At 41.7% G+C, this 26944-nt stretch overlaps 2 protein-coding genes across 3 annotated transcripts; one reads left to right on the top strand and one right to left on the bottom strand.

Annotated features, from left to right (window-relative positions):
• The first annotated feature begins 463 nt into the window (after positions 1–463).
• On the top strand, positions 464–21038 carry GCFC2 (GC-rich sequence DNA-binding factor 2). Of its 2 annotated transcripts, XM_051613647.1 has the most exons (18): positions 464–816; positions 1343–1453; positions 2446–2604; positions 3245–3463; positions 4462–4547; positions 5914–6029; positions 9227–9413; positions 10037–10160; positions 11593–11671; positions 12899–13011; positions 13718–13917; positions 14335–14485; positions 14679–14800; positions 16008–16084; positions 16825–16891; positions 18809–18955; positions 19323–19447; positions 19793–21038. In XM_051613647.1, exons 1-18 carry the CDS (start codon positions 480–482, stop codon positions 19905–19907), a joined length of 2535 nt encoding a protein of 844 aa, XP_051469607.1. In that variant the 5' UTR covers positions 464–479; the 3' UTR covers positions 19908–21038. The 2 variants fall into 2 exon arrangements, with proteins under 2 accessions (XP_051469607.1, XP_051469608.1); XM_051613648.1 differs by lacking the exons at positions 16825–16891; positions 19323–19447; positions 19793–21038 and having other exon boundaries at positions 18809–18954.
• A 914-nt stretch (positions 21039–21952) lies between these two features.
• Positions 21953–26944, bottom strand: MRPL19 (mitochondrial ribosomal protein L19). The gene is made up of 6 exons (XM_051613656.1): positions 26842–26944; positions 26535–26646; positions 26011–26129; positions 25082–25216; positions 22953–23134; positions 21953–22302 (listed from the first exon to the last, which is right to left on the bottom strand). Exons 1-6 carry the CDS (start codon positions 26927–26929, stop codon positions 22087–22089), a joined length of 852 nt encoding a protein of 283 aa, XP_051469616.1. The 5' UTR covers positions 26930–26944; the 3' UTR covers positions 21953–22086.

Here is a 26944-nt window from a genome sequence, read left to right as displayed (position 1 = left end):
TGAAAAAGGGTAGGTTTAGGTTAGACGTTATGAAGAAATTCTTTGCTGTGAGGGTGGTGAGACACTGGCACAGGTTTCCCGGGATGATTTTGGATGGTCCCGTCCCTGGGAAGCGTTCAAGGCCAGGCTGGATGGGGCTCGGAGCAACGAGGTCTGCTGGGAGGTGTCCCTGCCCGTGGCAGGGGGTTGGAAGGAGATGGTCTGTCCCTTCCAACCCAAACCGTTCTGTGACTGCGCGACTTTCCTGGAGGCTGACAGAGCGCGGGAGCAGGCTGCCCAGAGAGGTTACCGACCCTCCTCCTCGGAAGGGGTCAGAAAAGCCGCCCCGACGCGATCCCGGCCCACCCGCTCCGCCTGAGGCTGCTCTCGCCGAGGGGCCGGACCAGCAGCGCCCCAGAGGCCCCTCCCGGCCCCGCCTGCCGCCCGCAGGCCCCTCCCGGCCCCGCCTGCCGCCCGCGGGTGCTGCGCGGCCCCGCGCCATGTTCCGGCGGCCCCGGCGCAACTTCCGCGCCCGGCCGCGCGCGGCCTGCGGCGGCGGCAGCGGCGAGGAGGAGGAGGAAGAAGAGCAAGAGCAAGAGGAGCCGGTCCCGCCGCCTGCCCGCGGGGATGGCTCCGGCTCCGAGCGAGAAGCGGAGCCTGAAGGAAGCGAGGGGCGCCCCGCCGCCTCTCCGGAGGGGAGCCGGGCCGCCGCGCAGGGAGCGCTGCCCGCGGAGGAGCGGGGAGAGGCGGGAACGGGCCGAGGGCCGCGCCTGGCCGGAGCCGGGAGGCCGGCGGGAAAGGGGCTGCTGAGCTTCGGCAGTGAGGAGGAGCGGGAAGGTAAGGGCCGGCGGTGCAATCCTCGGCCCCCGGGGCCGGCCGAGCCTCCCCCACGGCCCGGTGCCCAGCCCCGGGGGTGTTGCGTTATGGGCGGGCCTCTCGTCAGGGCTTTGGAGGAGAAACCGCACGGTAAAGGCGCTTGGCCGGTGCCCCGTGCCCCCTGCCTTTTCGGCCGGGCAGCTTTCGGAAGCTGCTTAGGGCAGAGGCGAGCGGAGCGGAGCGCTGGGGCGAGCTGTGAGGCCGCGGCCCGCCCGCCCGGTGAGGCTCGGGGTGCGTGGCCCGGCCTCTCGGGCCGTCGCTTTTGCGGCGGGTGGTGAGGGGGGGGGGGGGGCTTGCGGGAGCCCCGGTTCGGTGCCGGGGTGGGTTCGGTGCCGGGGTGCTGGGGAGGCTGGGCTGCCCCGTTTCGGGCGCGGAGGTGACGGTTCTTGGGCGCGGTGCCCCCCGGCTTGGGTCGCACCCGGGCGTGCCCGCTGCTGGCCGCCTTCGTGTTGCTCAGAGGGGCTCTGTTCTGTTCTGTTCTGGGTAGGGGACGAGGAGTCTTTTCAAATTAAAAAACCGTCCTTCAAGGAAGTGGTCTTTAGGAGTCAGAAGAAGGAAAGCCGGCTGCCTGCAGAGACAGAAACCGAAGAAAGCAAAAGCAAGTACTTTTTCAGTTCGATATTTTGTGGAATATCGGTAGGGAAATATGTTACAAAATCAGTAAGCAAAGAGCGATGTGCAAATGCTGCTGTTAGATGTTTTTTACTTGTTAATTAAACCCAGGATTATGCCTACAGCGTTGCTTTAGACATTTTAATCTATTTTTGCTTAAATTATTTTCCATATGACCTCGGTAAAACAGTATGAGAGCTTGGAGGCTGTTCTTTAGAAGACCTGAGTAGTGGGGATATTTGTGAAATGTCTGTTTTACAAGCGAGTGTGTCCTAAAGTTCTCTTCTTCTCTGTTCCCTTTTTGGCACTTGTAAAATCACAGATACACTCGAATTGCTGCGTTCAGATAAAACCATATTAGGTTGAGGAATAATTCCCTTTGTGACTGGGATCAGATTTTTTGAACTTCTTGTAGAAGTGGACCTCATGCTCTCATAGCAGGTGGCACGTTTGTTGTTCAGTAATCTGATTACTTAACTGAAAATGTAGTGGCAGATAAAGAGAAATAAATGCTTTTAAAGAATTTGAAGATAATCAGAGACAAGACAGATTATTAAGCCTTTACAGTTGAAATAAGGACTCCTTCATTGTTAATGCTTAAAAAAGAAGCTCTTTCTAAATAGTTATTGGAAGTCAAGGGAGATGAATCCAAACATGCTGTAATCTATCAGGATATAAATCATTTGTTATATGGCAGCTGTTATCACTGCTTTTGTGCATGTAAATGTGATCTGTGTCTACGAAAGACATACTAGTTTAGGACTCTCACAGATGCTTTGATTTGAGACAAGGTCTGGCTTGAATGTTGCTGTCTTGGAGTGCTGGAAGATTTCACACATTTTGATGATGACAGGTGGAGGTAGATGAGTAACCAGTCTTTGCTGCAGCAAGGTGGTGTTACTGGTAACCAGTTATAGCATATCAGCTTCCAGCAGCTGAAACTGAAATAATGAATCTTACTTTTTTCCCCCAATGCAGAAATCTGTCAGTTGGAGCCTGGAACTGGCAACGCCAAAGGCATTTGTGAAGAAGAGGAAGAGGAGAATGCACCTTCTTCTTCACTAAGTGAGGACTACAACAGTTCAGACTCTGAAAATGAATCCAAGTCTCCACAGAGGAGGAAGGATTTATCACCAAGTTAGTTTTCTTGATTTATTTTTTTTAATGGAAGTTATTTTATAATGTTTGTAGTATGTAACAAGATAGATGAGATGAATCCTACTCAGCTTAAATTGTGTAAGTTGTAGGTACCTTATTTGTGCTGAGTCAAGGCTACCCTTTCTCTGAAGGAATAGTGACAGTTCCCCGATGTTTTTGGTTGCAGAAGTTTGTTGTACTTCTGTGCTAATTTTGGAAATGGATCAGAAATTATGATGATTGTTTTTGCAAGAAAATCAGAAAAAAAGTCCTATTTGGTGATGCACAATTCCCTTCATGAGGTTAAAATATAACCTCATTTGTGCTGATTTGTAAACTTGGGATTCCTTTGTAGACTTACCAAGGAAGACGAAAAAAAGGAGGACTGGCTATCAGCTAGTTATTTAAAAGAAAAAAGGCCAAGCTTTGTTTTTAAACCAAGAGCCACTTTTTTAATGATGCTTTTCTATCTTCTTATATTCAACGTGGTGAGCTTAACAGGAAAATACCTAGTGTCCTATATTCAGAATTGTACAGTGATCCTGAACGGTGGTGATAATTGATATTAGGTGACATTAGGAGTGATACAGAGTTTTGCATTTTTAGTATTTTGCTTACATTTTCTTTCTCTTCAATGCAGGTAATACCCCCAGTGCAGCTTGTATAGAGGCTGCTCGGAGGAAACGTCACTTGGCCAGGACACAGGCTGATTATCTTCCACTGGATGTTTCAAAGAGTCATCAGGTCTCTCAAAGAAGAGAAAGCAGTGATTTAGAGAGTGAAGATGAGTTTGATATGAAGAATCTCAGTTTTGCTCCTCAGATGAAAACTCTTAGGCAGAGGATGACTGAACACATGGGTGAGTTTGGGCCATTTCTCTCAGTGGTTGTGGCTTTGTTTTAATGATACCTGGAGGAATGTGGGACTTCTCCAGTAAAGAGTGAGTGCAGCACAAGGCTTTACTCCTCAAGTATCAGCCATATAGCTTTTTACCAAGACCCCTATGTTTTTTATGGGGTGTTGACCTGGTTTAGGTCTCACTAACCTAGTGGTGGCAGATGCTTTGGAAAGTATTTTAAGATGTTATTTTTGGCCTCATTGACTGCAAAAAAAAAAAAAATTTGCCTTGTAGGAGGCACAGAATTTAAGGTGAGTAAAGTTGCTGTAAATCCTGCTTCTGGTCCAGTCTTCTCAGTGCTCTCCCTGCAGTGACATTATAACTGTTCTTGAAAAAGGAAACTAAAAACCCAACAACCCAGCCCTTCAGAAGTGAGCAAACCTATTGTGTGCAAAGCATATCTGGCTTTTCCATTGCTTTTATCCTCTTATAACTGCTTATAGTTTTGTTGATGAAACATTGTTTTACTTTATTATTTGAATAAAGGTTATAAGGAATGCATAACTAGGAGCTGATTCTGTAGTTGCTAATGAGATATTTCTGTATCCTTAGTGGAGTGTACGTTTTGGAACACTCGGGTATTTGCTGTGTATAGTGTCATTCACTGTTACAGTCTATGCTTACAGTCCTGTGCACATGTATTACACACAGCTTTGCTTTGAGACATAGAAGCAAGGTGTTTGTGTTTCTCATTCTGCAGTAGTAGTAGTATGAGAAATGGTATGTTGGGAAAATCAGTGTTGGTGTGAATTTGAGAGGTCCCACTAGCTGTTTCCAAACTTTCCATGCCTTTCAGTTTGGAACTCTTCCATCTGCAGGTGTTTCTTCTGCTGGTTTTTGTGTGTTTTGCTTCCCAGATGTGGCTGGGAAAATTGTTGTTGCTTCAGAGGGAGGAGAACACAAGAGGGGAAAAATAAAGGATGTAATTTATATCTAATAATGATTGTTTTAACTTCCAGTGTCTATGAGAGATGAATCAAGTGAAGATGAAGCACAAATTGACTGGGAAGAACAGCAAATAAAGAAAGCCATTAAACTCTCTCAGGTGACACATACTTTCCTAACTGTTGGAAGGTACTTTTTGTTCACTGGCAAGAGAGCTTGTCTGGAGTACTGTCATATGTCCTGCCTGCCCTCTCACTAGGAAGGTTTTTGGGAAGTTACACTCCTGATTCCTCAAGGAAAAAATGGTTAGAAATGTGGGAAGATGGCAGTGAAAATCTGTAATCCCTGATTTTTTTGTAGCTGTGCAAGGGATCTTGAAAGCAAGAGTATGCAAATCATGCAAATGCTAAAAAGTCACAGAGCAAAAATTACTCTTTTATTATGCTAAATTTCTGTTGTGTGGCAATCTGAGAGCTCTTTTCACAGTTCAGTAGAATTCTGTCTTTTTTCTGATTGGCCAAAATAAACTGTGTATCTTCTGAGAGCTGGCAGGTTTGCTCCTGGCTTGAATCACATACCATGAATCAGACTAGGAAATTATGAATTAGTTTTTATGTTGAAATAGGCAGTTGTAGAAATGTTTGTCTGCTAAATGGGAGTAGCCTGTTAAATGGGAGTAGTTAGAGGACTGAGAGGAAGTTACATCTTTCTGCTGTTGAATTTCAAGTAAGTTTCATGCTCTTAGGTCCTCATACTGGGAGACTGTTAATTTCTGCTGTTTAGGAAACTGCAGTAATTTTTCGTAGCAGATGCTTTTAGTCATGGACTTGATTGCTTCATCTGATTTCAACATACAAACTTGTGTTGTTTTAGAATGTACTCTAAATTATAAGCTAAAATACAGTGGAATCCTTCTGTAGTTACAATTACAGTTGAGTTGTCAGAGAGAAAAATCTCTCTCTTGGCCATTGGCTTTCTGAGAAGGTAGCATTCATATTTATTGGGGGAAGTAGCAAAGTTTACTGTGAGAAAATAGATGGCAGATAATTTATCAGAAATATGTTCAAATAGCTTTAAAACCCGAAGATATTTGTGAAATCAGATATTGCCATCACTGCTTGGCTGTAGTTTATTTCTACATTTTATATTCAGAGTCTTGGTACTAGTGAAGTCTCATGTGTCAGTATAGAAACATTATGCATTACTGAAAGCTATTTTAATATTTTCAGACCAAGACAGCAACTTAAGTGTACCCTAAATTATGGATTTCATGGTGCTGTTAATATGTGTGTGAGCTATTTGCTTTCATACAACATGTATATGCAGTTTTTTAGACTTAATTTTCCTTGCTTTTGTGTCGTACTTTTCTGTACAGCATTTTCTGTACTTAATTTGATTATTGAAATGAGCATCTTTATGCCATATACCTTGTGTATTCAAATGATATGTCTTGTTAATCTGCAGAGCTGCAGAAGGAAAACTTGTGTAAATGATGTATTAAAAATTCACACTTAAAATTCTTGTAGGAAACTTATGATGATGATTCCCTGCATACATTTCAACCAGCTAAACCAAAGTTTGATCCCTCTGTTTCTCTTCCACCTGTGAACTTGGAAATAGTGAAGAAGCGACTGACTGAAAGGTAAATCCTGCTCTTAGGAACTTAGCTTTTGAGTTGAGTTTTTGTCACAGAATGAGAAATAAAAGTTTTGAAGTCTTACTATTTTTCTAGAGTTGTTGGAGGATTGTTGGAGTATTTAATATGTAATATACCTGTTATGATGTCCAGTAGAGTACTACAAATTTTTAACTAACTGGCAATGCTTTGTTGTAGGGGAGCATTTGGACTTTTCAAGAGTGTTTTATCAACTTACATTTTAGAGAGTGAGTTCATTTAAATACCAGCAGCTTTTTATCCTTGCTGGTAGTTTTTCACAGGAGTGTTGGTTCAATGTTACATTTGCCCAGCAAGCAAAACTTCAACTAGAGCATAGGAAGTGTGGCTGGAAAGTGTCTGGCAGAAAGGGGCCTGGGGGTTCTGATTGACAGGTGGCTCAATATGAGCCAGCAGTGTGCCCAGGTGGCCAAGAAAGCCAATGGCATCCTGGCTTGTATTAGAAATAGTGTGACCAGCAGAAGCAGTGAGGTGATTGAACCCCTGTACTCAGCACTGGTGAGGCCACACCTGGAGTATTGCATCCAGTTTTGGGCACCTCAGTGCAAGGGAGATTCTGAGGTGCTGGAGCGAGTACAGAGGAGGGCAACAAAGCTGGTGAAGGGCCTAGAGAATAAATCTTACTAAGAACGCTTGAAGGAGCTGGGAATGTTTAGGCTGAGGGGAGACCTCATCAGTCTCTACAGCTACCTGAAAGGTCATTGTAGAGAGGTTGGTGCTGGTCTCTTTTCACAGGTATTAGCGACAGAACAAGAGGCAAGGGCTTCAAGCTGCAACAGGGTAGGTTTAAACTGGACATGAGGAAATTTGTTTTCACAGAAAGAGTGGTCAGACACTGGAATAGGCTGCCCAGGGAGGTGGCTGAGTCACCATCCCTGAATGTGTTTAGGGGTCGTTTGGATGTGGTGTTGGTGGATGTGGTTTAGGGGAGAACTTTGTAGAGTAGGGATGATGGTTGGACTCGATCCCAAGGGGCTTTTCCAACCTGAATAGTTCTTTGATTCTATGCTTCTATGCAGCTGACAGTCCTAGCCCTCTGATGGTGGTTTATATACCAGCTGCAAAAATAGCTCAGTATTTCTAAAGCAGCAGTGAAGTCCCTACAGCCTGTTTAGACAAACTAGAACCTGCCTTGAATTTTTTTCTTCAATAGTGTGATCGGCTGTGACTTTTCTTTAGCAGTTCAGCTGCACTATGGGCAGCTGAAGTGTCCTGGGATGGAGGTGGGAACCTCCAAGAGGGTGTGTGAGGACAGCTGGGGTTAGGTATCCAAGGTAAGCCATCTCCTGTCATCTCTCAGAGCACTGAGGAGCAGCTGTTCAGATAAGTTTAGACAAGTAACGTTATATAGCCTGAAGATAAATGTGTGCTGTGGGCTTGCACTGAGCTCCTTGTGTCTGTGCTTTGCCTTGTGCAGAGCATCATTCATCTGCTTGTTTCAAGAGTTACAACTACATTTTTTTGTGGAATTGCATGCTTTCCTTGCCATAGTCATCTGAAAGGAATGAGTACAATGAAGTAGGAATTTATGTAGAGAATCAAAGAAGAAAAATGAGAATAAAGCTATCAAGAATGGGAAATTTATTTGGAGGGGAGGGGGAACCTTTTTAGCTATTTAATATAAACTTTATAGATGTATTAAACATACCAAGTGCTGAAATAGCTTTTTTAACTTCAAGCACAGTAGAGAACAATAGCTTAGTTAAATTATTTCCATTGAGATGTGTTTCCTACTTCAGGGAAGTGAAGTAAGTCTCTTTCTTGGATCTGTTACAGGCTTGCTCAAGCTGAGCAGTCGCTTGGGATACGTAAGGAGGGAACAGGAAAAAAAGAGGAGGCTGAGGTGTAATATCTGTAAACGTTCCTGTGCTACCTACCTACTAATGACAGCTGTAGACACAGGTTCCTGGGTTTTATCACCTACTAGCAGCAGGAGTCCTCAGTTGGTTTGTATTTAGTAGTGAGCACATGGTGAGGGCTTGCAGGCACTGCTGTCCATGCAACTAACACTAAGCTAGTATGGACATGATAGAGTCAGTGTAATGTGATATCACAATATTAGGCATTTTATGGTTTTGGAAAGTGTGGTGTATTGAGTGATCTAGATAAAATGTCAAAGAATCACTTAGGTTGAAAAGCACTTCTAAAATCAAGTCCAACCATTAACCTAGCACGCTGCTAAGTCCACCACTAAACATGTCCCCAGGCACCACATCTACACATCTTTTAAATACATCTAGGGATGGTGATTCAACCACTTTCCTGGGCAGCCTGTTCCAGTGCTTGATAACTCTTTTGGTGCAGAAATTTTTCCTGATATCCAGTCCCCTGACAGAAATGAGCCCATTTCCTCTTGTTCTGTCGCTTGTTACTTGGTAGGAGAGACCAACCCCCACCTCACTAGAACCTTCTTTTAAGAGCAATAGGTCTCCTCTCAGCCTCCTTTTCTGCAGACTAAACACCCCCAGTTCCCTCAGATGCCCCTCATAAGACTTGTTCTCCAGACCTCCTCACCAGCTTTGTTGCCCTTCTCTAGACACGCTGCAGTACCTCTGTGTCCTTCTTGTTGTGAGGGGCCCAAAACTGACCCCAGGATTCAAGGTGTGGCCTCACCAGTGCAGAGCACAGGAGGGAATACTGACCCCTCTCTGATCTGTCTCCTGGGTCCTTCAGGGTTCTGAAGACCCTCTCTCTCTAGTTCCTCTTTCAGGTGTCAACAATTTGCTGGGTCTGCTCAAATCATAACTGAGGGATACACCTGTCCAAGCTGTAAGCAGCCAGTTTCTCCAGGAAAATGTTGTGGGAAATGGTGTCAAAGGCTTTAGTAAAGTCTAGGTAGGATGGCATTCACAGCCTTTACCTCATCCACCAAGTGGGTCGCCCCTTCATAGAAAGACATCACTCAAGCAGGACCACCTGTTAGTGGTGATTCAAAGTTAGCACTGTGCAAGTGACATTTAGGTCTCCAAAGCATAACACTTGTCTACATTCCATGCTTCTCTTGGTTAAGATTCTGTGAGTCTTTCAAGGCTTCTTAGCTCAAATGCAAGTACTATTATTAGTGCAGTCAAATATTTTCTATGTGATTATTGGGGAAAATGGTTTGTAATTAATCAGCTGGTAACTTGGCAATAGTTTTAGTTATCTGGGTTGTTCTTTTTTAGGATAACATCACTGCAGGATGTGCACCGTGCCCACCAGAGGGAGTATGAAAAATACATGGAGGACATTGAAAGTTCAAAGATGACTGTGCAGGAGTTAGAGAAGTCTTCAGATGCAGCTCTAAATTACAAATTCTACAGAGCCATGAAAACATATGTAGAAAACTTGATCAACTGTTTGAATGAAAAAGTATGTATATTTTCCTTGTCCACTCTGTCAAATAAAGATGAGGGGGTTTTGTTTGGGAATAATAGGTGAAACCACCAAGTTAAAAATGAATTCTATCAGAAATGTTAACAGGAAGAAAAAACATAGGGAAAGCAAATCAACCCTGACCTAAAGTGATGATGAAGCTAATACAGGTGTACTGACTAAAGCTGTGGTTTCACTAGGTTCTATTGAATTAAAAAAAAATGTTACTGGAGGAAGAATGACTCTCTATAGATAGTGCTATGAAATGTAAATTATGTCACTTGATTGCATTGTAATTGAGAGTCTCTTTTTGTAACTTTAGGATAATTAATTAATGCATTTGCTTTAATGGCCAGTGGCTCAAAAGCAAACTGAAAGTGCACCAGTAGTGACCTGTTTAACCCTTTTGTGTGACGACCTGGGTAGTCCCATGATGAGCAAACTGGTGTTTAGTCTGTGTCTTTCAGTCTTACAAAACAGTTTGAAAAACTTCAGTGTTTCCAAAGATACTTGTCAATCTGTAATACTTTGGTTCTAGTGAAGTACTGCAAACTGGTTTTTGTTCGTTCCTTTTGCATTTTACTTGATTGAAAACCTGATTGCTGCTTCCTGTGTTTCAGCTGAAATACATTAATGAGCGAGAGTTGACTGTACATGTACTTCTTCAACAACAAGCCATGACTCTATTGAAACGAAGGCAAGATGAGCTGAAAAACGAATCTGCTTACATTCAGCATCTCACAAGTTAGTATGAAGTTAAAAGTGATTTTCTTATTGAAATATTTGCTCTTTGAGCAGAAGTACGTAACTACTAGTTTTGGGTGAAGTGTTTTATTCTCACCTTTAATATCCTTTCCCTTTTCCCTTGTCAGTGTTATACCTCAGCTGAAATCCTCACCTCATGATTTTTCTCTGGCTTAGTAGTGAACATAACATGACCAAACACTTGATCAATTTTGAGTTGTTTAAGTCAGCAATTTCTGGGGGGGCCTACACAACTTCCCCGGGCCACCTGTTCCAGTGTCTCACCACCCTCACACTAAAGAATTTCTTCCTAATATCAAATCTAAACCTATCTTTCTCCAGTTTAAAGCTGTTTACCCCATGTCCTATCACTCTGTGCCCTTGTAAAAAGCCCCTTCCCAGCTTTTCTGTAGCCCCTTCAGGTAGTGGAAGGCTGCTGTGAGGTCTGTGGTGCCTTCTCTTCTGCAGGCTGAACAACCCCAACTCTCAGCCTGTCTCCATAGGAGAGGTGCTCCAGCCCTCTGATAAGCTTCATTGCCCTCCTCTGGACTTGATCCAGCAGCTCCATGTCCTTCTTTTGTTAGGGGCCCCAGAACTAGATGCAGTTCTCCAGGTGGGGTCTCATGAGAGTGGAGCGGAATAATGCCATAATTTCCATTAAAATGATTTAACTTCAAGCTCATTACAAATGAGACTGTACTTCCATGTTTAACAGCACATTTAATTATGTTTCTAGTGGTATTTAATGTAGTGGAAAGGCTTTTTTTTTCTTACATGATAATACTTGAGTAGTAACATGCATCTTTTTGGCGTGTTATACACCTCAGCCAGCTAATAGTGCTGCAAATGAATGGCCCAACTAGAAAATGCTTCTTCTGGTGTCTGCCTCTGTGTGGGACTGAAGAATCAGAGTAGGGGTAATTGGGTCACACAGTGGCCACTCAGATAACAGGAGACAACAGGGAGCTGACTAGTCTTGAAATCTAAATGCTATAATTTTAAATAGTGTAAATCAGGGATTTAATTTCCATTTCAATGTTGAAACCAAACCTCAGAAGTTATTTGAGTTTATTGCATGATTTAATTTTTGACACATGGGATGAAATTAGGCCCCTACACTTGCCTTTCACACTGCTAAGAACCTATTGTGGAAGGCACTAACTTCCTTTTCAGGATTGGGAAGCACTGGACATTGACTGGAATGTCATCAAACTCACCTTACCATCAAGGGAACAACCACTGTGTGCAGTTCAGAAGTAATATTTACTGTGCATTATTCTGGCAGCTCTTAGAGTTTGATTAGGAGGTTTGGTTTTTCCTTGGGTATTTTCCAAATGAAGAGCAATAGAAGGAGAATCCGTCTTCCTTACGGAGAAAACAGGAACTTAAAAATCATGTCATCTTACTTTTGTCTGTTTCTGTCTTCTGGTAGGTGGGAATGGCAAAGCAACTAATGGTGGTTTGGAAGGGGATGAGAAGGCAGAGCTTCTGGAAATGTGTGAACATCGAAGGTAGGTGTTATGTATATGTCCACTTAACTCTGGCAATGTACTGTACATTGGCTTTCTGTCACTTATGTGGTGATGAATGTAAACCTGTAGGATTACTGAATGAAATTACACACAAAAAAGTAGGTATTTGCTTTCCAAAACTCCAAGTACTTGGAAACAATCTATTTGTTAATGATAGTCTCTTCATGTTATTTTGAATCTGAACGCTTCTTGTTCTTGTTATTTGAAATTAGCAAGTGTTTAGTGAGGCTCTTCACAAAACTTTATGACAGAAGCTTTTTCTATCCTGTTTTAATAAATAAAATAATGACATTCTGTAGAACTATGATTTTGTGTTATTGTATAGATAGCAAAAAGAATCGGGCAGTATTGTTGCTGGTGGTGGTGGCAGTGAGTGAAGCAGAGCAGCATGTAGCCCTTCCTCTGCTATCAGTGGAGGCCAGGTACTACATTTTGGATACTATAATAGTCAGAGACTGCTACTGATTTTTTCCATAGTTGGAACCTTTGAAAGTTTTTCAGTTGAATTGGTGCCTCAACTCGTAACTGTACTTTGAAGCAGCAGGAACCTGGGAATTTTAATGGATGAGCAAAGGTATAATAAGAACTTCGACTTGAAGCAGTTAACCTTGAATGTTAATTGATATAAATAAACATATAAAAGTATTTATGCAATATCACTTTCATATCATGTATCACTTTCCTGTGGCAGAGATGCCAGCTATTGATCTTGCAGCCTGTTGTTGTTCTTGGTGTCATGGCAGTTGCTTTTTGAGCCCCACTGGCACTTGGGGTGCCATCACAGTTCTTGGGTGGGTTGTTTCACAAGTAATCCAGAATGGAGATGGCAGAGACTGTTGAGAGCTCAGCAGTTTACACTAAATCTGTCAGGGACAGTGTCCAGTACTGTGCTTGATGTTTAGTGTTCCAGGTGAGGTGAGTTCCTAGCCTCATCATGAGGTGAAGTGAAGGTTGTTACACAGTTCCTAGGGAAGATGAGAGACAGGGCTGTAATCTCTTTTGTGTCAGTTCCCAAAGCCCCTTCTCCTTCCACAGTTTTGTGTCGTTTTGGTTACATAATTGCTGTTGGTCCCTGATTGCATTTCCTTAGGTTGTTGCTCTCACATCTTGCTTCTAGTAGACTTGTTGAAGCTGGGTTATTTTCTGTTAAGCTTCCTCCTGCACACATGGGGAGGAGGATTCATTTGAGTTTGTTACAAAATACAGGACTTGCAGACGACAAGTGAGAGAGTGTTCAGGAGGAGGTGACCACCACGAGGGCATGTCAAGTGATGATGAGCTGACTCCAGCAGAGGTGACCCAGTTCCAGAAGAGCAAAGGTTGGTGGCAGTCTTACTGTGTTGTCCTAAAATAAAATCTCTTAAATACAATCTGAGTTTGAGAATAAAATCTTCATTTGAGATACATTTTCTTAGTTACACACTGTAAGAAAGAAATGCATTCAGACAGCTCCAACTCATGACTTGGGAGGGACAGATGGATGGTTGTAGATTTCTTTTGGTATGAGTTATGGTGTGGTGGGTTACACATGATACTTTCAAGAGGAAGAAAGCTCTTTTAGGTTATGCCAAAGCTGATCTGACAATACTCTATGCAGTACTACAACATGTTTTGTATAATAAATTTGTTTTCTGAAGACAGAGTTAATTAAAGGTTGGTGTTTCAATTATTCTTAATGAATGGATGAAAAGAAGCAAGCTGTTACCTCCAGATAGCAGCAAAAGGGTTTTTTTTGTCTGAAATTTTATCACTGTGGCATGAAGTTTGAAACAGTGATTGTATAAACCTGTGGAATAAGTCATGACAAAACTTGCCTATTTTTGGTCTTCTGATGGCTTTTTTTCTCAAAACTGGGTTTTCCATTGAGCTGATTTTAAAACCTGTTTCAGTGTCAGATGTGTAAAAAAGAGTTAACAAATGTAATTGCCATACTTCTCATGTCCTATAGGTGCATAAACTGTTTGGTTTATGCCTCAATAAAATCTGTGATTGTTTCTTTTTATTCCCAATGAATATTATCCACAGATAACATTTTAGAGGATAGTAGGAAAATCTTTGAAGATGTACATACAGATTTTTGTGACATCAGAAAAATCCTGTTGAAATTCCAGGAATGGAAGGAGAAGTTTCCTGAATCTTACTGTGATGCTTATATCAGTTTCTGCCTGCCTAAGCTATTAAATCCATTGATCAGATTTCACTTATTAAATTGGAATCCTCTTGAGGTAGGTGCACCAGCTGACTTTTTATTTAAAAATTGTGTGTTTGTGTATTATCTATGAATATGAAAAATGAGAGTTTTTTTCTATACATAGCACAGTGCATTAGAAATGAATAGATATTGTGGTGGTCTCAAACTGAAGCATGTGGTTGGAATGTTCTTAACTTTTCCTTTCCCCTTACCTCCAGCCCCTTTTGCAACACACCTTGTAAAAATAATTCTCCTGTGTTCTTTGAAAACACTTTAACAATCCCACCCTTTAAATTCTACCTTCAAATCTAGTTTTCCTAGATCACCTGTTTTGGCCTGTTGAGTGATGAGGGTGGATGGGAAATTAAGTGGGAATCTGAGATATTGGTGAGTGGAGCTTTTCTTTTAATCCTAACCAGCTGCTTAGCTAACAGGGATGGTCTTTGGGCAGAATTTTACAGATTTGGAAGAGATGCCCTGGTTCAGAGCTATAGAAGAATTCAGTGATGCCAAAAACTTACCTGGATCAAAAAGGGATGATGATCCTGATCAAGAAGTTTTGCGTAGAGTGATTGAAAAAACTATTCTTCCCAAAATTACAGGTATAGTAAGATGGTCTTGAAAATGTAGTGATTACCTAGTTCTATAGGGTGTGGCTAAGGTAGCCTCTTTTTAAGGTTATTTTTAGTGAGGTCTTTTTATATATTTGCTCTTGCTATATTGTAGTGCCTTGAAACTAGAGTGGATAACCACCTGTGGATCATGAATAAAATTCCTTTGTTTTTTCCCTCCTAGCATTTGTAAAGAATGTGTGGGATCCTTTATCTGCTTCACAGACAAAGAACCTTGTACAGCTTTGCAATAACATCTTTGAAAAACAAGCCCTTTCCAAAAATGAATGCAGTCGAGCAAAAGAGGTAAAGGCTCCTGTGGTGATGGGGAAAGGGAGAAGTTGTTCTGCTGTGTGTGCTCCTGCAGGCACTGAGAACATTACCCTGAGGTTGTTCAGTTCTGATTTCTTGTTCATTTTGTCACTTTAAGTTAAATTTCCTTCTCTCTGATGCTGTTGTTATTGAAGATTTTGGGAAATGGGTCATTCTTGAGGCAGAAATTAGCCCCTGTTTCTAGAAGATTCTGCCTGTACCTAGGTCATAAAAACCTAGGTCATAAAGAATCTGGTTATAAATCTGATCTTGCTTCACTGCACGGGCAATGGTTAGAATTAAATTTGCATTTAATTATTTTTCAAAATTTAAGATTTATATGCTATTGATGCTTCAATGGTCAACTTATAAAGTTGTGGGTTTTTTAATAAAGTAACTCCAGAATTTCAGAATTTTAAAATCCTCAAGGGTTAGGTAATTGGTTAGGAGAAGAACTACTTCTGTAACCTTAGGAATCTTTTAATAACTTTTGTACACTTTTGTATACTACACAGTGACTGTAGTATGCCTCTCTTCAGCCTGATTCCAGTTTTACTCTGGTATAAATCTGGAAGTGTATCTTATATCAAACTGGTGAAATGGGTGGGTGTTTAGGTCCTGAGTAAGAAAAGTAGTATTTTTAAGGAAATGTTTATGCCTTAGAAAAGTGGCTTGTCAAGTGGTACAACAGACTTTAGCGAAGATACCATTAGGACAGAAAATAAAGTAAACCAGAACTTTAAATAAAAAAGGTTTTTAAAAAAAGGTTTGTAACAATCCATGGCACCTAAAAACATGTCTAAAAACCTTACTATTCCTAGCTATGGTGATTATTTCATTTTTATATAAAATTTCACTGCTTTTTGTGGAGATCCTATGAGTATAACTTTATTTTGTTCTTAATCTGTAGTTTTCCTGCTGCCTTGCAAATTAATGTGCAAAAAAAAAAAAGGCCTCACTTAGGGAAATAACTTTAAAAAATCCTCTAGGCTAACCCTATAGATAATTGCAGCTGTGATTTCTCTACTCTTTTTGATGTATTAATGATCTCAAAGTGTGCTAAATAAACATGAAACTGTAGTTAGCTCTAATGAGTATGTTATACTTCTAGATGAACAAAATAACCACGGAAGTTGTTACAAACAGAAGATTAAGTCTTTCTTGTGAGGACACATCAATAATCTTTTTTTTTTTTTAATAGGATTTGATCAACATGGTTGTCCTAAGAATGAAGAAATCTGTTGAGGAAGACGTGTTTATTCCTCTCTATCCTAAAAGGTAAGCTGACTCTGGGACTCCTTTAAACTGTTTAAATTCCTCTGCTCTTCTCTCCCACAGATATAGATGAAATATTGTAGACATCCATTAACAGCTATTGGGCTAGACATGCCTTCTTACTGGTTTAATTTAGGAAAAGTTATGAAGCCTTATTCCTGTTCCTGAACTTTCTAATAAGAGTAACACCACTGGCTTAAAGCTTTTTTTGCTTATGTGACAAAAACTTTCCAGTATGAGAGATCCATAGTCTGCTTTTAGCATAGCAACTTATATCTGAGGGTCTGTGTTAGTTTAGGGGATCTGATGTCACGTGTGCATGTCCCCCAGTTCCTCCTGTCATTCCTAAAATAGGATTTCTGTTGTTGATGCCTGTTGTTATTCTAGTTCAAATATGGGGACGAGTAGAAGTCTGGGAGATGTGTGGTTCAGATACAGACATGAGAGGAGCTTTGCTAAAGCTGGTGTTTGGTTCTAAGCAATGCTGTTTTGATCTGAATCCATTAAATATAGGCATAGTTATTTCCAATTGCTAATTTTGTTGGAAATTATCTCATGGTGGTTTTTTATAATGGCTTCCAATTGTCAGCTGTTTCCCCAGACCTTTATCCTGGTTGCGGCTGTCACTGCTGAACGAATTCCAGAATTAACATTAATCATTATCTAGGAGATTAATTGTCTGGTTATCATCTTATAAAAGCAAATAATAATTAAATCCTTATTTTTTATCTTTCCATGGCCAGTACTGTGGAAGACAAATCATCACTATGTTCAAAATTTCAAGAACGGCGGTTTTGGTCAGCTGTTAAGGTAGAGAAAACACCTGTTTTTTTCTTTAAAACTTGTAGTGAAATAATAGTTTGCAGTCAGTCAGAAATCTCTTGAGTAATTACACTCTTGCAGACTGGTTTGGTCCAGTAGTAGTATTTGGGTCTGGGGTGTTAATACTCACCAGATTCCTTCACTGTCTTCAGACAGGCTGTTACCTGGTCTAGTTACAGCTGCTGTTGATGGTTGTAGTCTTGAAGCCTCTGTATTCACTTACTTATTTAGGCCCTGTTTTGACTCAGTAGGTACATGCTGAGTAAATCTAGGTGCAAATCTACAGGTTGTGGCTCAAGGCTTCAGCAAATCTAGCTGCTCATGCTAAGTAAGTGAAGCTAAGCAAATGGCATAATAAATCACACAGTATTGTAACTCTTTGAGTGATTCATTCTACCTAAAACTTAATAGTACTACTTCAACATTAAGACATGTTCCTGCTAAGGGGAAGAGTTTCCTGGCATGCAGTCCAGTTCCCATCTTTACAGTGCTTATTAGGAATGGCCTCTAAACCATGCCTAGAAATTGTATGGAAGAATACCGAGTAACTTGGATGAGAAGTGAGCCAGGAATTCTTCTAAGACAGAAGTACAGTTAATGGAAGTTCAGTGTTTGTACCCTGGTATTGCCTCCCTTCCCTAGTGTGGATACAGCGTGTAGCTTCAGGGCTCGGAGTACTCCTGTTATTATGCTGTGCACTTCCCTGAGGAATGCTGGCCAGTGGAAGCACTCCTTTCACTTTGATCCAAGTTTTGGTTTCTTGGGCTGTTAGAGGGAAGTGTCCCATCAGATACTCCAGAGAAATGTGCAAAGGTGGTGGGCTTTCTGAGTGCTTTTTGACTGGTGACTGCAAAGATAGCAGGCTGTGTCTGTGAGGTTAAAATACCTTGAAAGTAACAGTTACCTTGAAATGAACCTAGTCTGAGTTAAGGAAGAAGACAGTCATGTTCTTACATCAGACTCAAAAAAGACTATAATTATAAAGGTTTTTAGTGATGGTGCAACAGAAGAAAACTCTCAGTACCTAATACTGAGATCAAAACCAAAGAACTTTCTGTGCTGCTATGAATTGTGGCTACCAATCTTCTCATGTTACGAGGAACTCCATGTAATCTGAGCAGATGTAGTACCTGTTTTACTTCAGCCTTGGATCCTCTGAGAGTTCACTTAGAATCAAATGCCTCCTGTCCTTGGTCTGTATTTCTGGGGGAAGGGGGAGGGTGTGGCGTGTGTTCTTAAATACTCTTTCCTTCTTTCATGCTTTCAGATTAGACTGTTAGCTCTTCTGTGAAAAGAATAAAGCATAGTTGTCTTCTTCTGCTTGGGCTCTAGCAAACTGCTAATCTATTAGAAGGGTAAAATGCTTTTTCTAACCTTCGGAGGTCATATATACAAATACTAGGGTACAGTTCAGATGCACATGTAAAATTAATTATCCTGCTTGATCGAATTATAGAATGGTTAATGTTGGAAGGGACCTCAAAGATCATCAGGTTCCAATCACCCTGCTGTGAGCAGGGATACCTTTCACTAGACCAGGCTGCACAAAACCTCATCCAGCCTGGCCTTGAACACCTCCAGGGCTTCCACAGCTTCCCTGGGCAACCTGTTCTAGTTCCTTACTACTCTCATGATGAGGAGTTTCCTCCTGATGTCTAACCTAAATCTCCCCTCTTTCAGTTCTAAACCATTACCCCTTGTCCTATCACTGCCCTCTCTGGTGATTATTTACCACATGCAGCTCATCAGTGCCAACAGTTTGGAGAGTGTGAATCCTGGGTTTTGAGTACTGAAATTGGATGGACATAATAGCTTTTTAATCTTAATCTTACATAAAACTTGTAATACTGTTTTAGCAAACCTCCAGCCACCAAGTATATATATTCTGTTTCTTCATTACTGCAGCTGCTCTCCAATGTTGTTCTTTGGGATGGGATTGTACAGGAAGATACAGTCCGTGATTTGGGACTGAAGAAGCTGCTGAACCGTTACCTTCTTCTGAACATCTTAAACACACCACCAGGGCAGGATAATATAGAGAAGTGTAGTAAGGTAAAAGATAACATGTACATTGGAAGAGGGTATATGTGAAAAGTTTTTTTGTGGTTTTGTGGTTTTTTTTCCATGAAGAGGGGTCAAAACTGAAGATGGAATATTTAAAATATTCAAAATCTAAACATGTTAAATTTTTAAATTTAAATTTTTGTATGACCTTGGCATGCAAACATTTTAGAGCAAATATTGGTCCATGGGTTCTTCAGAATAACTACTTGCAGGGATAATCAATCTTGGTTTCAAAGAAAAAACACTACTAATAATGACCAAACCTTCCAAAAAGTCACTGTCAGAAGTGATGTGACAGAGTTATTTTGACACACTTTGGTTTTTAAACTTTTTGGAAATACTATTTTATGAACAGGTGGTTTCGTGTCTCCCAGAGAGATGGTTCCAAGATCTTAAAAGTGGATCAACTCTCCCTGAGTTACTCAACTTCTGCCAGCACTTGCTGCAATGTGCCCGTGTGCTACACAAGAATAACCACAGGTAATTGATAAGGCTTTCCTTGGGATTCAAGCACCTCATCCTATACTTGGTGTGAAAGACTTAACTCCTATATTTGACATCTTCAAGGATATTCTTATCACGTATAAACATAAAACAAAAGATGGAGCCCATAGTGTAAAGGAGTGATTCTGCTGTTCTAGTTTAATGTGATGGTTTGAGGCACTAGTTGCTGGGCCCTGTTTCTGATCAGTGTAGCCAAGGTCACTGATGAGAAGTGGCCAAGGAGGAGGATGCTTGACTCTTCTTAAAATTAATAAAGTGTACTTTAAGTCAGGTACATAAATGTGCTACTATATATTTTTTTCCTTTTTTTGAATTTTATAGTAATGAAGCAGAAGAAGTCCTTCTCCTTCTAGTGAAAGTCAAAGCTCTGGATATTGTTGAAGGCTTCATAGAAGAGTACAAACTTGAGCATCTGAAATCAATGATCAGGAAGTAGAAATTTTGGAAGCAACGTTTACATTACTGAGACAAGCCTGATGTTCACACTAAACCAGTTCCAATATGCAATGTAAATTAATGGCTCCTGCCTGCTCAAAAAGATGGTTGGTGGTAACTGTTTTTGTCTTTGTAAATACTTGATGTTTTTTTTCCAAATGTTTTCCACTGCCATCTACTCCTAGGTTAGAGTCTTTTCAGAAGTTACAGTTGTTGAAGCAAAGTGATGGTTCAGGCATTCTAAAATGCATGACAATGCTTTATTGCTTCACCCTTTTTGGAAGGATTCCTGGAAGGATAGAAAGTGCCTGTGAAGTTTGTCGCTGCCAGCCAGTAGGTCGCTCTACAAGCTCTTCTCTGTATTAATTGCTTGATGCCACTCTCTGACTGAGCAGTCATTCAGCTCTTGTAACTGGTGCCACACTGTTTTTTGGTGGGGTTATGGTTGTATTCATCCCTAGGGAAGCAGAATTCATCATGTTGCAGGGGTTTTGGTCCTGGTCCTAAACCAGGGGACATCAGTGTGCACGTGAGGAGTTTGACTGAGGAATGTTTATGGTAAACGTGGGTACAGTGGGGTAAGAGCTACCCAAGAGAACAGCTAGGGAAGAGTGTGAAGTCAGTGTCTGACCTTGTGTGGCCTTTGTGCTTGGGCGACACAGACTGAACTTGTGTGCAGAGCTGGAGGTGTGACATCTTGCTTTATAAAGCTTTTAATAAGATATGTCGATGAGAAGGACAAGAACAACTTCAGTTACTTTTCAGTAACAAACTGTGCAACTCCTTTTGCTTCCCAGCAAGATTTACTGAACCTTTCTAGTTTTTTTGTTTCTATTTCTAATGTTTTGTAACTTTGTGTATCTGCAACAGTCTTACAGAATAACAAAGATGCTTTTTTCTGGAAACTGTAGGGCATCACAGACCACTGTGTTTACTTAGGACTGTATTTCTCCAAAATCTTCTGGGACTAGAATTTAACTCTTGAATATGTAATCCTTATTTCTTTTATATTTTTAAAGTTAAAAATATATTTTTGTAAAATATTTTAATTCTAAATAGCTAATAGTGTTACAGACAAAATATTACTTTTTTTAAAAAAAAAATTAAAAATAAAAATATTTTGCTGTGTCAATTACTTGTAGAGTTCAATTCTTTAAACATGTGATGAGGAGTTAAAGTATGATCAAACCTCAGACACTATTGGCCTGCACTACCTTCAGAAGTTGTGTTGCAAATCCCACCTTCTAATAATGGTGAATTTATGTTGCTTTTCCACCCAGAATGCCAACAACATGTGGTGGCTCATCAGCATCACTCCAAGCTCATGATCTCATTGTTTTTCTCTTGTTCTCCCCTGAAGCAACCAGCTGTGTGCTATTACACAAATGTAATAGATGCTTTATCACAATTTAGCTCTGTAAGATGTTTCTTTCTTGGGAGAAAGATTGTGTCATGACTTGTAAGCAGGGGAAGGCAGTTAACACTTGAGCTCAGAACCCCTCTGTGCTTCTGCTGTGGAAAATTCAGTCTTACAAACCCAGCTGTCCCAGTATTGAGAACCTACTCTGACACCTGGGGAAGCACTTCACCACAAGCCTTACCTCAATTACCATGATTTCACTTCAACAGCTTAGTTTACCTCAGCTACTCTGGCTCAGTTCTTCAAAACTGGTTTCAGACCATTTGTATTCACTGCTCTGTTTGCATATGAGAGTATCTGCTCCATCAGAAACAGGTAATTTTTTTAATGGGGAAACCAAACTATGTTTACTTAAGAGTATGTGGTTGGCTCAGACATGGCTACTTCCCTGCTGGAACCCATTTCTGAAGTTAGGAGCCAAGCAGTTTTTACAGCTGGTCACTAAATACTTGGAAATGATAACACAGCTGAGTGGGTGATGAAAATCCTTCGTTAACTAATTGAAAAAGTGGTTTCCTATTTCTGGAGCAGGGGTGACCATAGCATTACACTCCTCAGAAAAAAAGGAGTGGCTGCTTTCAGGACTAGAAAGTTAGTGTTCAACCACAGAAGTCTGTACACTGACATTTCTGGAAAGGTTAATTTTATTGTGTGTTTTGCCTACGTATATAGAAAACTATATATAGACAAGTTATAATCCATACAGTAAATTCAATGTAAATATTAATTTTCTCAATAATCCTTAGACTGCAAAAATCCGTTATTTTTGAAGCTCTTCACTCACTTCTTTCCAGATTTTCTCCTCTATTTTTGAAGTATCATATTCTCTCATCATATCAAACTCAAGCCATGGCTGGCTCCACTTCTGTGCTTCTTTCATTTTCTTTTCAGGTAGCTCAAACTTTATTCCTTTTATGTTGTATTTTGGCCTTTCCCACCGTTTTGACCACGGTTTAGGTTTCATTCGTACCTGCAGCTAGGGTAAAAGATTTAAAAATAAATATATCAAAAGGTATTGTGTAATCAGAATTTGAGTGTGAACTTAGTAAAAGGTGAGACAGCTGCTGCTCTAACAGAAGGAAAACCAGAGAAAACAGACCAATGTCTCAGTATATTAAGGAACTACTACTTTACACTGTTAGGAGAAAAGGAATTTGTTGTGTTCACATGACTCTTTTCATGGTATCTTGTAAAAACTTTTAAATTAACAGTGTTGATTTATTACACAGTCCTTAAATTGACACGAAAAGTGAAGTAAATGCATCTTTTGTACCTCTGCTCCAGTTCCTTGTTAAGGAATAGGGAATGGTGACTGGAAGTGAGTGAGTTACTAGACAACACTCGGTAACATGACCAACATTTCTGTATGAAAAGCTTTCCTCTCTTCATTGTCACACAGAGGCACGTGGAGGCTGCTACCACATCTTCTAAATTAACTACTGAGGATGACAGACACTGACATTCTCAACATTCACTACAGAAATGTCATAAAGCCCTGACTTACTTTGTGCTCTTCTGTCACCCTGGTAACTAATGCAATGGAGAGCTGTTTAATGGCCTTCCACGGTAGCAGTCAGATGTGAAAAAATGACCCTCCAGTTTCCCTTTGAAACACGTGGCTCTTACCTTGTTTACAGGAATTTCTTCATGGTCTAAGAGAGATACAGGTTTCATATTCACATCAAAGGTACTGTATTCAGGGAGGGCATCTCGCAGGTACATCAGGTTGTCATCCAACCTCTTCTCTAGCTTCAGAACCTCAATGGCCTGGATTCGAGGATTGTACAGCTCAAAACATATTTCAACACCTTAGGAGAGAGAGTCTGGTTTAATGAACCAAGTTCATTAGAAATACTGACAGCAAGTCTGTTTCTTCAGTATCATACAGCCCTGCATTATTCAAGGATGCTTTTTTACCTACAGAGAACTACACTGTTCAGTGTGTGTGCACCTGTGGTTGGACATGTGCCTTGTGCCTGCACAGGCAAATGCAGGTTTATTGTGTAAGTCAAGTCTTTGGTAACAGAAGGGCCTGAGGGACACTGAACAACTTGCATTTGAGGAGAGCAAGCCCTGGTTTTAAACCTCATTCCCTTTTGATTACAATGGTTAGTAATACATTCAGTTTTGGTCTCCACTGTACAAAAAAAGATGTGGATAGTGTGGAGAAGGCCTTGAGAAAATAACTCTTAGGGCCCTGAGAGCTTATCTCCATGATGCAGTACTTGAAGGGTGACTGAGAAGATGGAGACTCCCTTTTTTTTCAAGGAGTCACATTGAAAAGACACTTGTATTGGGTAAAAGTTACTCCTGGTGAGATGCTGATTGGACACAAAGAGACAAGTTTTCACAATGAGAACAATCAGCTATTGCAATAATCTCCCCAGGGAAGTGGTGGATTCTGGACACAGTGCTCAGTCATCTCGTCTAGATCGTGCTTTTCTCAGGAAAGGTTGGACTAGATGATCCTTGAGAAGCCTTCCAACCTGATATTGCATTATTCTACCATACATATGTGTGTGTAGTGTACATAAAAAGACACCCATACCTTTCATATTTGCTCTCAGAACCCCAATGTTTGCATCTCCCTTCATTTTGCCATAAATGAGAATATGTGTCTGTTATAAAACTGCTGATCTGTTGCTTACTACACAGTTCATGTAAACACACCCCCCTCACCCTGGGCTGGGATTCACATGGCCAGCAGTGGGCTGCCCAGGCTCAGGGATAAGCACAATCACAGTGAATCACATTTGGTCTCCTCAGGATACAGATCTAAAAATCACTACCTAGAGGGACATGACTAAGCAGCTCCAGGTCTTCAAACATCAGCATCTCTGCCCATGCAGCTTTAAACCTGCAACACCCCCTCGGGGCAGAGCATTCCTGTCCCCTGGTACACTACTTGTTAAGCTCTCTGCAGATGACAAAAGAACCTCTGATGGTTCCACCTTTTTTAGGTCAGACTGGGTGGCCCCGAGACATATTTCTGGTGTTACACCCCCCCAACACACACACACACACACACACACCTGGTTTTTGAGGGAAATTTGGGGGTTGCCAGAGGAACCCTCTGACAATGAACAGGGTCCCCAGCCAATGGGGGGTCTTGGCCCAGGGAGAATAAGGAATGAATGACAACAGGTCAGAGCTGACTTAGTCTATTAAAACAGAGCTGGCTCCAGGACACGGGCTGGGTGTTCCCTTGGAGCAGCTGGTCTGTGAGGATGCCTTCCCCTTAGGCTGGGACACCACCTCAAGGAACTTCTCAAGATCGAGTGACCTCTTCTCTGGTGAGTGATGTATTTCTTCTAGATGTATCTTTGAGTGAGCCTTGTCCCTGTTGGGCAAGTGATCCTGGGCACCTGAGGGGGAGGCTCTCCCTTTTGTCTGAGCGAGTGTGCACATGTGGTATTATTATCCATCTTATCTATGTTAGGACTGGTCAAAAAAGCTTAGGAATTCTTACCTACTTGTGGTGTAGTGCCTTAAGACTCCCGACTCAACTCTGAGTCTGTGGTATTGACTTATCAGAGGGCTCAGTAGTGTTGCTTGGCCTAAATACTCATTCCCAATCAGCTCCTGTTGGTTTGGGGTGCCTCCCTCACACCCCTAAGTAGGCAGACTTGCAATTTCACTTGAATCTGTTGTCATCCTCTCCACAGACTACAATTCTACACCAGATATCCCTTCACATACAACTTCAACATTTTTGCCTGCCACTTCCAGCACAATCACCACAGTGAAAAACCCACCTTGGTCTTCGATCACGTTCCGAAGGACAAAGGTTGCACCAAGTCCTTTCCCTCCTCTCTGAATGCAGATCCCTACAAACCGGTTGGTTTTGTCATTGGCATAAGGATCTGCAGTGGTAACAGCAAGTATGCTGCCTGCCAAACACATTGAAATCATTAAAAGGAACAGACTCTTCAAGTAAACACACACCAAAATGTGGGGAAAGGGTCACAAAGGGCACAGATTTAGGTACATTCTGAAAACGTTTTCCATGAAAACAGCCAAAACAGAATAAACTTCTAACATGCCCTGAATTATTAGCATAGAATGGTTTGGGTTGGAAGGGACCTTAAAGATCACCTAATTTCAACCCCCCTGCATGGGCAGGGACACCTCCCACTAGACAAAGTTGCTCAAAGCCCCATCCAACCTGGCCTTGAATCCCAGGGATGGGGCAGCCACAGCTTCTCTGGGCAACCTCACAGGAAAGAATTTCTTCCTAATGTCTCATCTAAATCTCCCCTCTTCCAGTTTTAATCCATTACCCCCTGTCCTCTCACTACAAGCCCTTGTAACACACGTTGAAGTGATTCTGCAGGTTGACTGTGAAGCTTCTTCACCTTTATCTTTTACTCTTCATTATCCAAACTGAATACAAATAATCTAATGTATTTTCCTTTCTTGAGCTTTAATGGTAAACCTAATACTGCAGTGCCAGGATTTTAAAAACACACCCAAAAATGCATTAGTGTTACACTTTTAATGGAAACTGGGTGTAAATATGAAATTAGAATACAAAGTAGTAGGTATATAGAAACACACACTGTTTGATCTAACATAGCTGAAACTCTGATACTCTATGATAATCTACAACATGAAACCACACCTTTTACCATCTCACCCTGGAAAAAAATACTGAAATTATGCAAATTATAGCACTGTTACTGACCAACATAGAACTCTGGGATGTTGAAGACTTTCCGTCTCTGTATCATATCCTTTCTTTCTATAAGAAATTTAAGAGGATCTGTTCTCCCTCTGGGAGGAATAAATTCAGGACTCAAGAACCTGTAAGAAAATCCAAACTTGTGTGAAACAAAAGCATTTTGCAGCCCCAGTTCAGAAATAGTAATGTATGTGGGTACAGCTAATCTTTAGGTTTAAGTCAGAGGTGTCCCTGTCACCCTGGGGCATTCTGAAGAGCCTTTAACAAAAGAAAACCTCACCTCTCAACTACAAATTTGCAAAAATACTCACTGCTATACTTCCCCCCCCCGCCTTTTTCACTGCTTTCAGGAGCTCTAGCACATTTTAAGGTGTTTTTTTATTTTTATTTTTTTCTTTAAGCACATTTCAACATAAATTAGGTTGGGTAGAACTCTGCCAATATCTTTTGTGCAGTAACACCTTGGAGCTTTAAATCCCCGACGACCAGCCTGACCGCAGGGGGGAACCAAGCACCGTGACACCCACCTCCTCTCCTCTCTCTGCTTCTGCTTGTCAATAATGACGGGCTTCGGAGGCGGCTGAAACTTGGCTGGCTTCCCATCGCTGCTAACCCGACAGCCCGAGGAAGAAAAACACCCTGTAAAAACCAAGCATTTTTTAGAACCCCAGCGATTTTTTCAAGCGGAATCCCCAGCTCGAGACCCCACCACCCCCGCAGGGCAGGCCCGGGACACCCCCCCCTCGCCCTGGGGCTCGCTGAGGGGCAGGGGCAGCCCGCGGGGGGGAAGGGGAGCGGGGGGGAAGGGGAGCAAGGGGCAGGGGCGGTGCTCACGGGCGGGCAGGGCCGGGCAGCCCGCAGCGAGGCCCACCAGCCCCGCGGCCGCGCTCCGCCGCCCCAGCCTCCCGCAGCCCGCTGCCATGGCGACTAGCGGCCA

The sequence above is a fragment of the Apus apus genome, chromosome 3, assembly GCF_020740795.1.
Source record: "Apus apus isolate bApuApu2 chromosome 3, bApuApu2.pri.cur, whole genome shotgun sequence".
Taxonomy (NCBI): domain Eukaryota; kingdom Metazoa; phylum Chordata; class Aves; order Apodiformes; family Apodidae; genus Apus; species Apus apus.
This window is presented reverse-complemented; position numbering and strand designations above follow the sequence as displayed.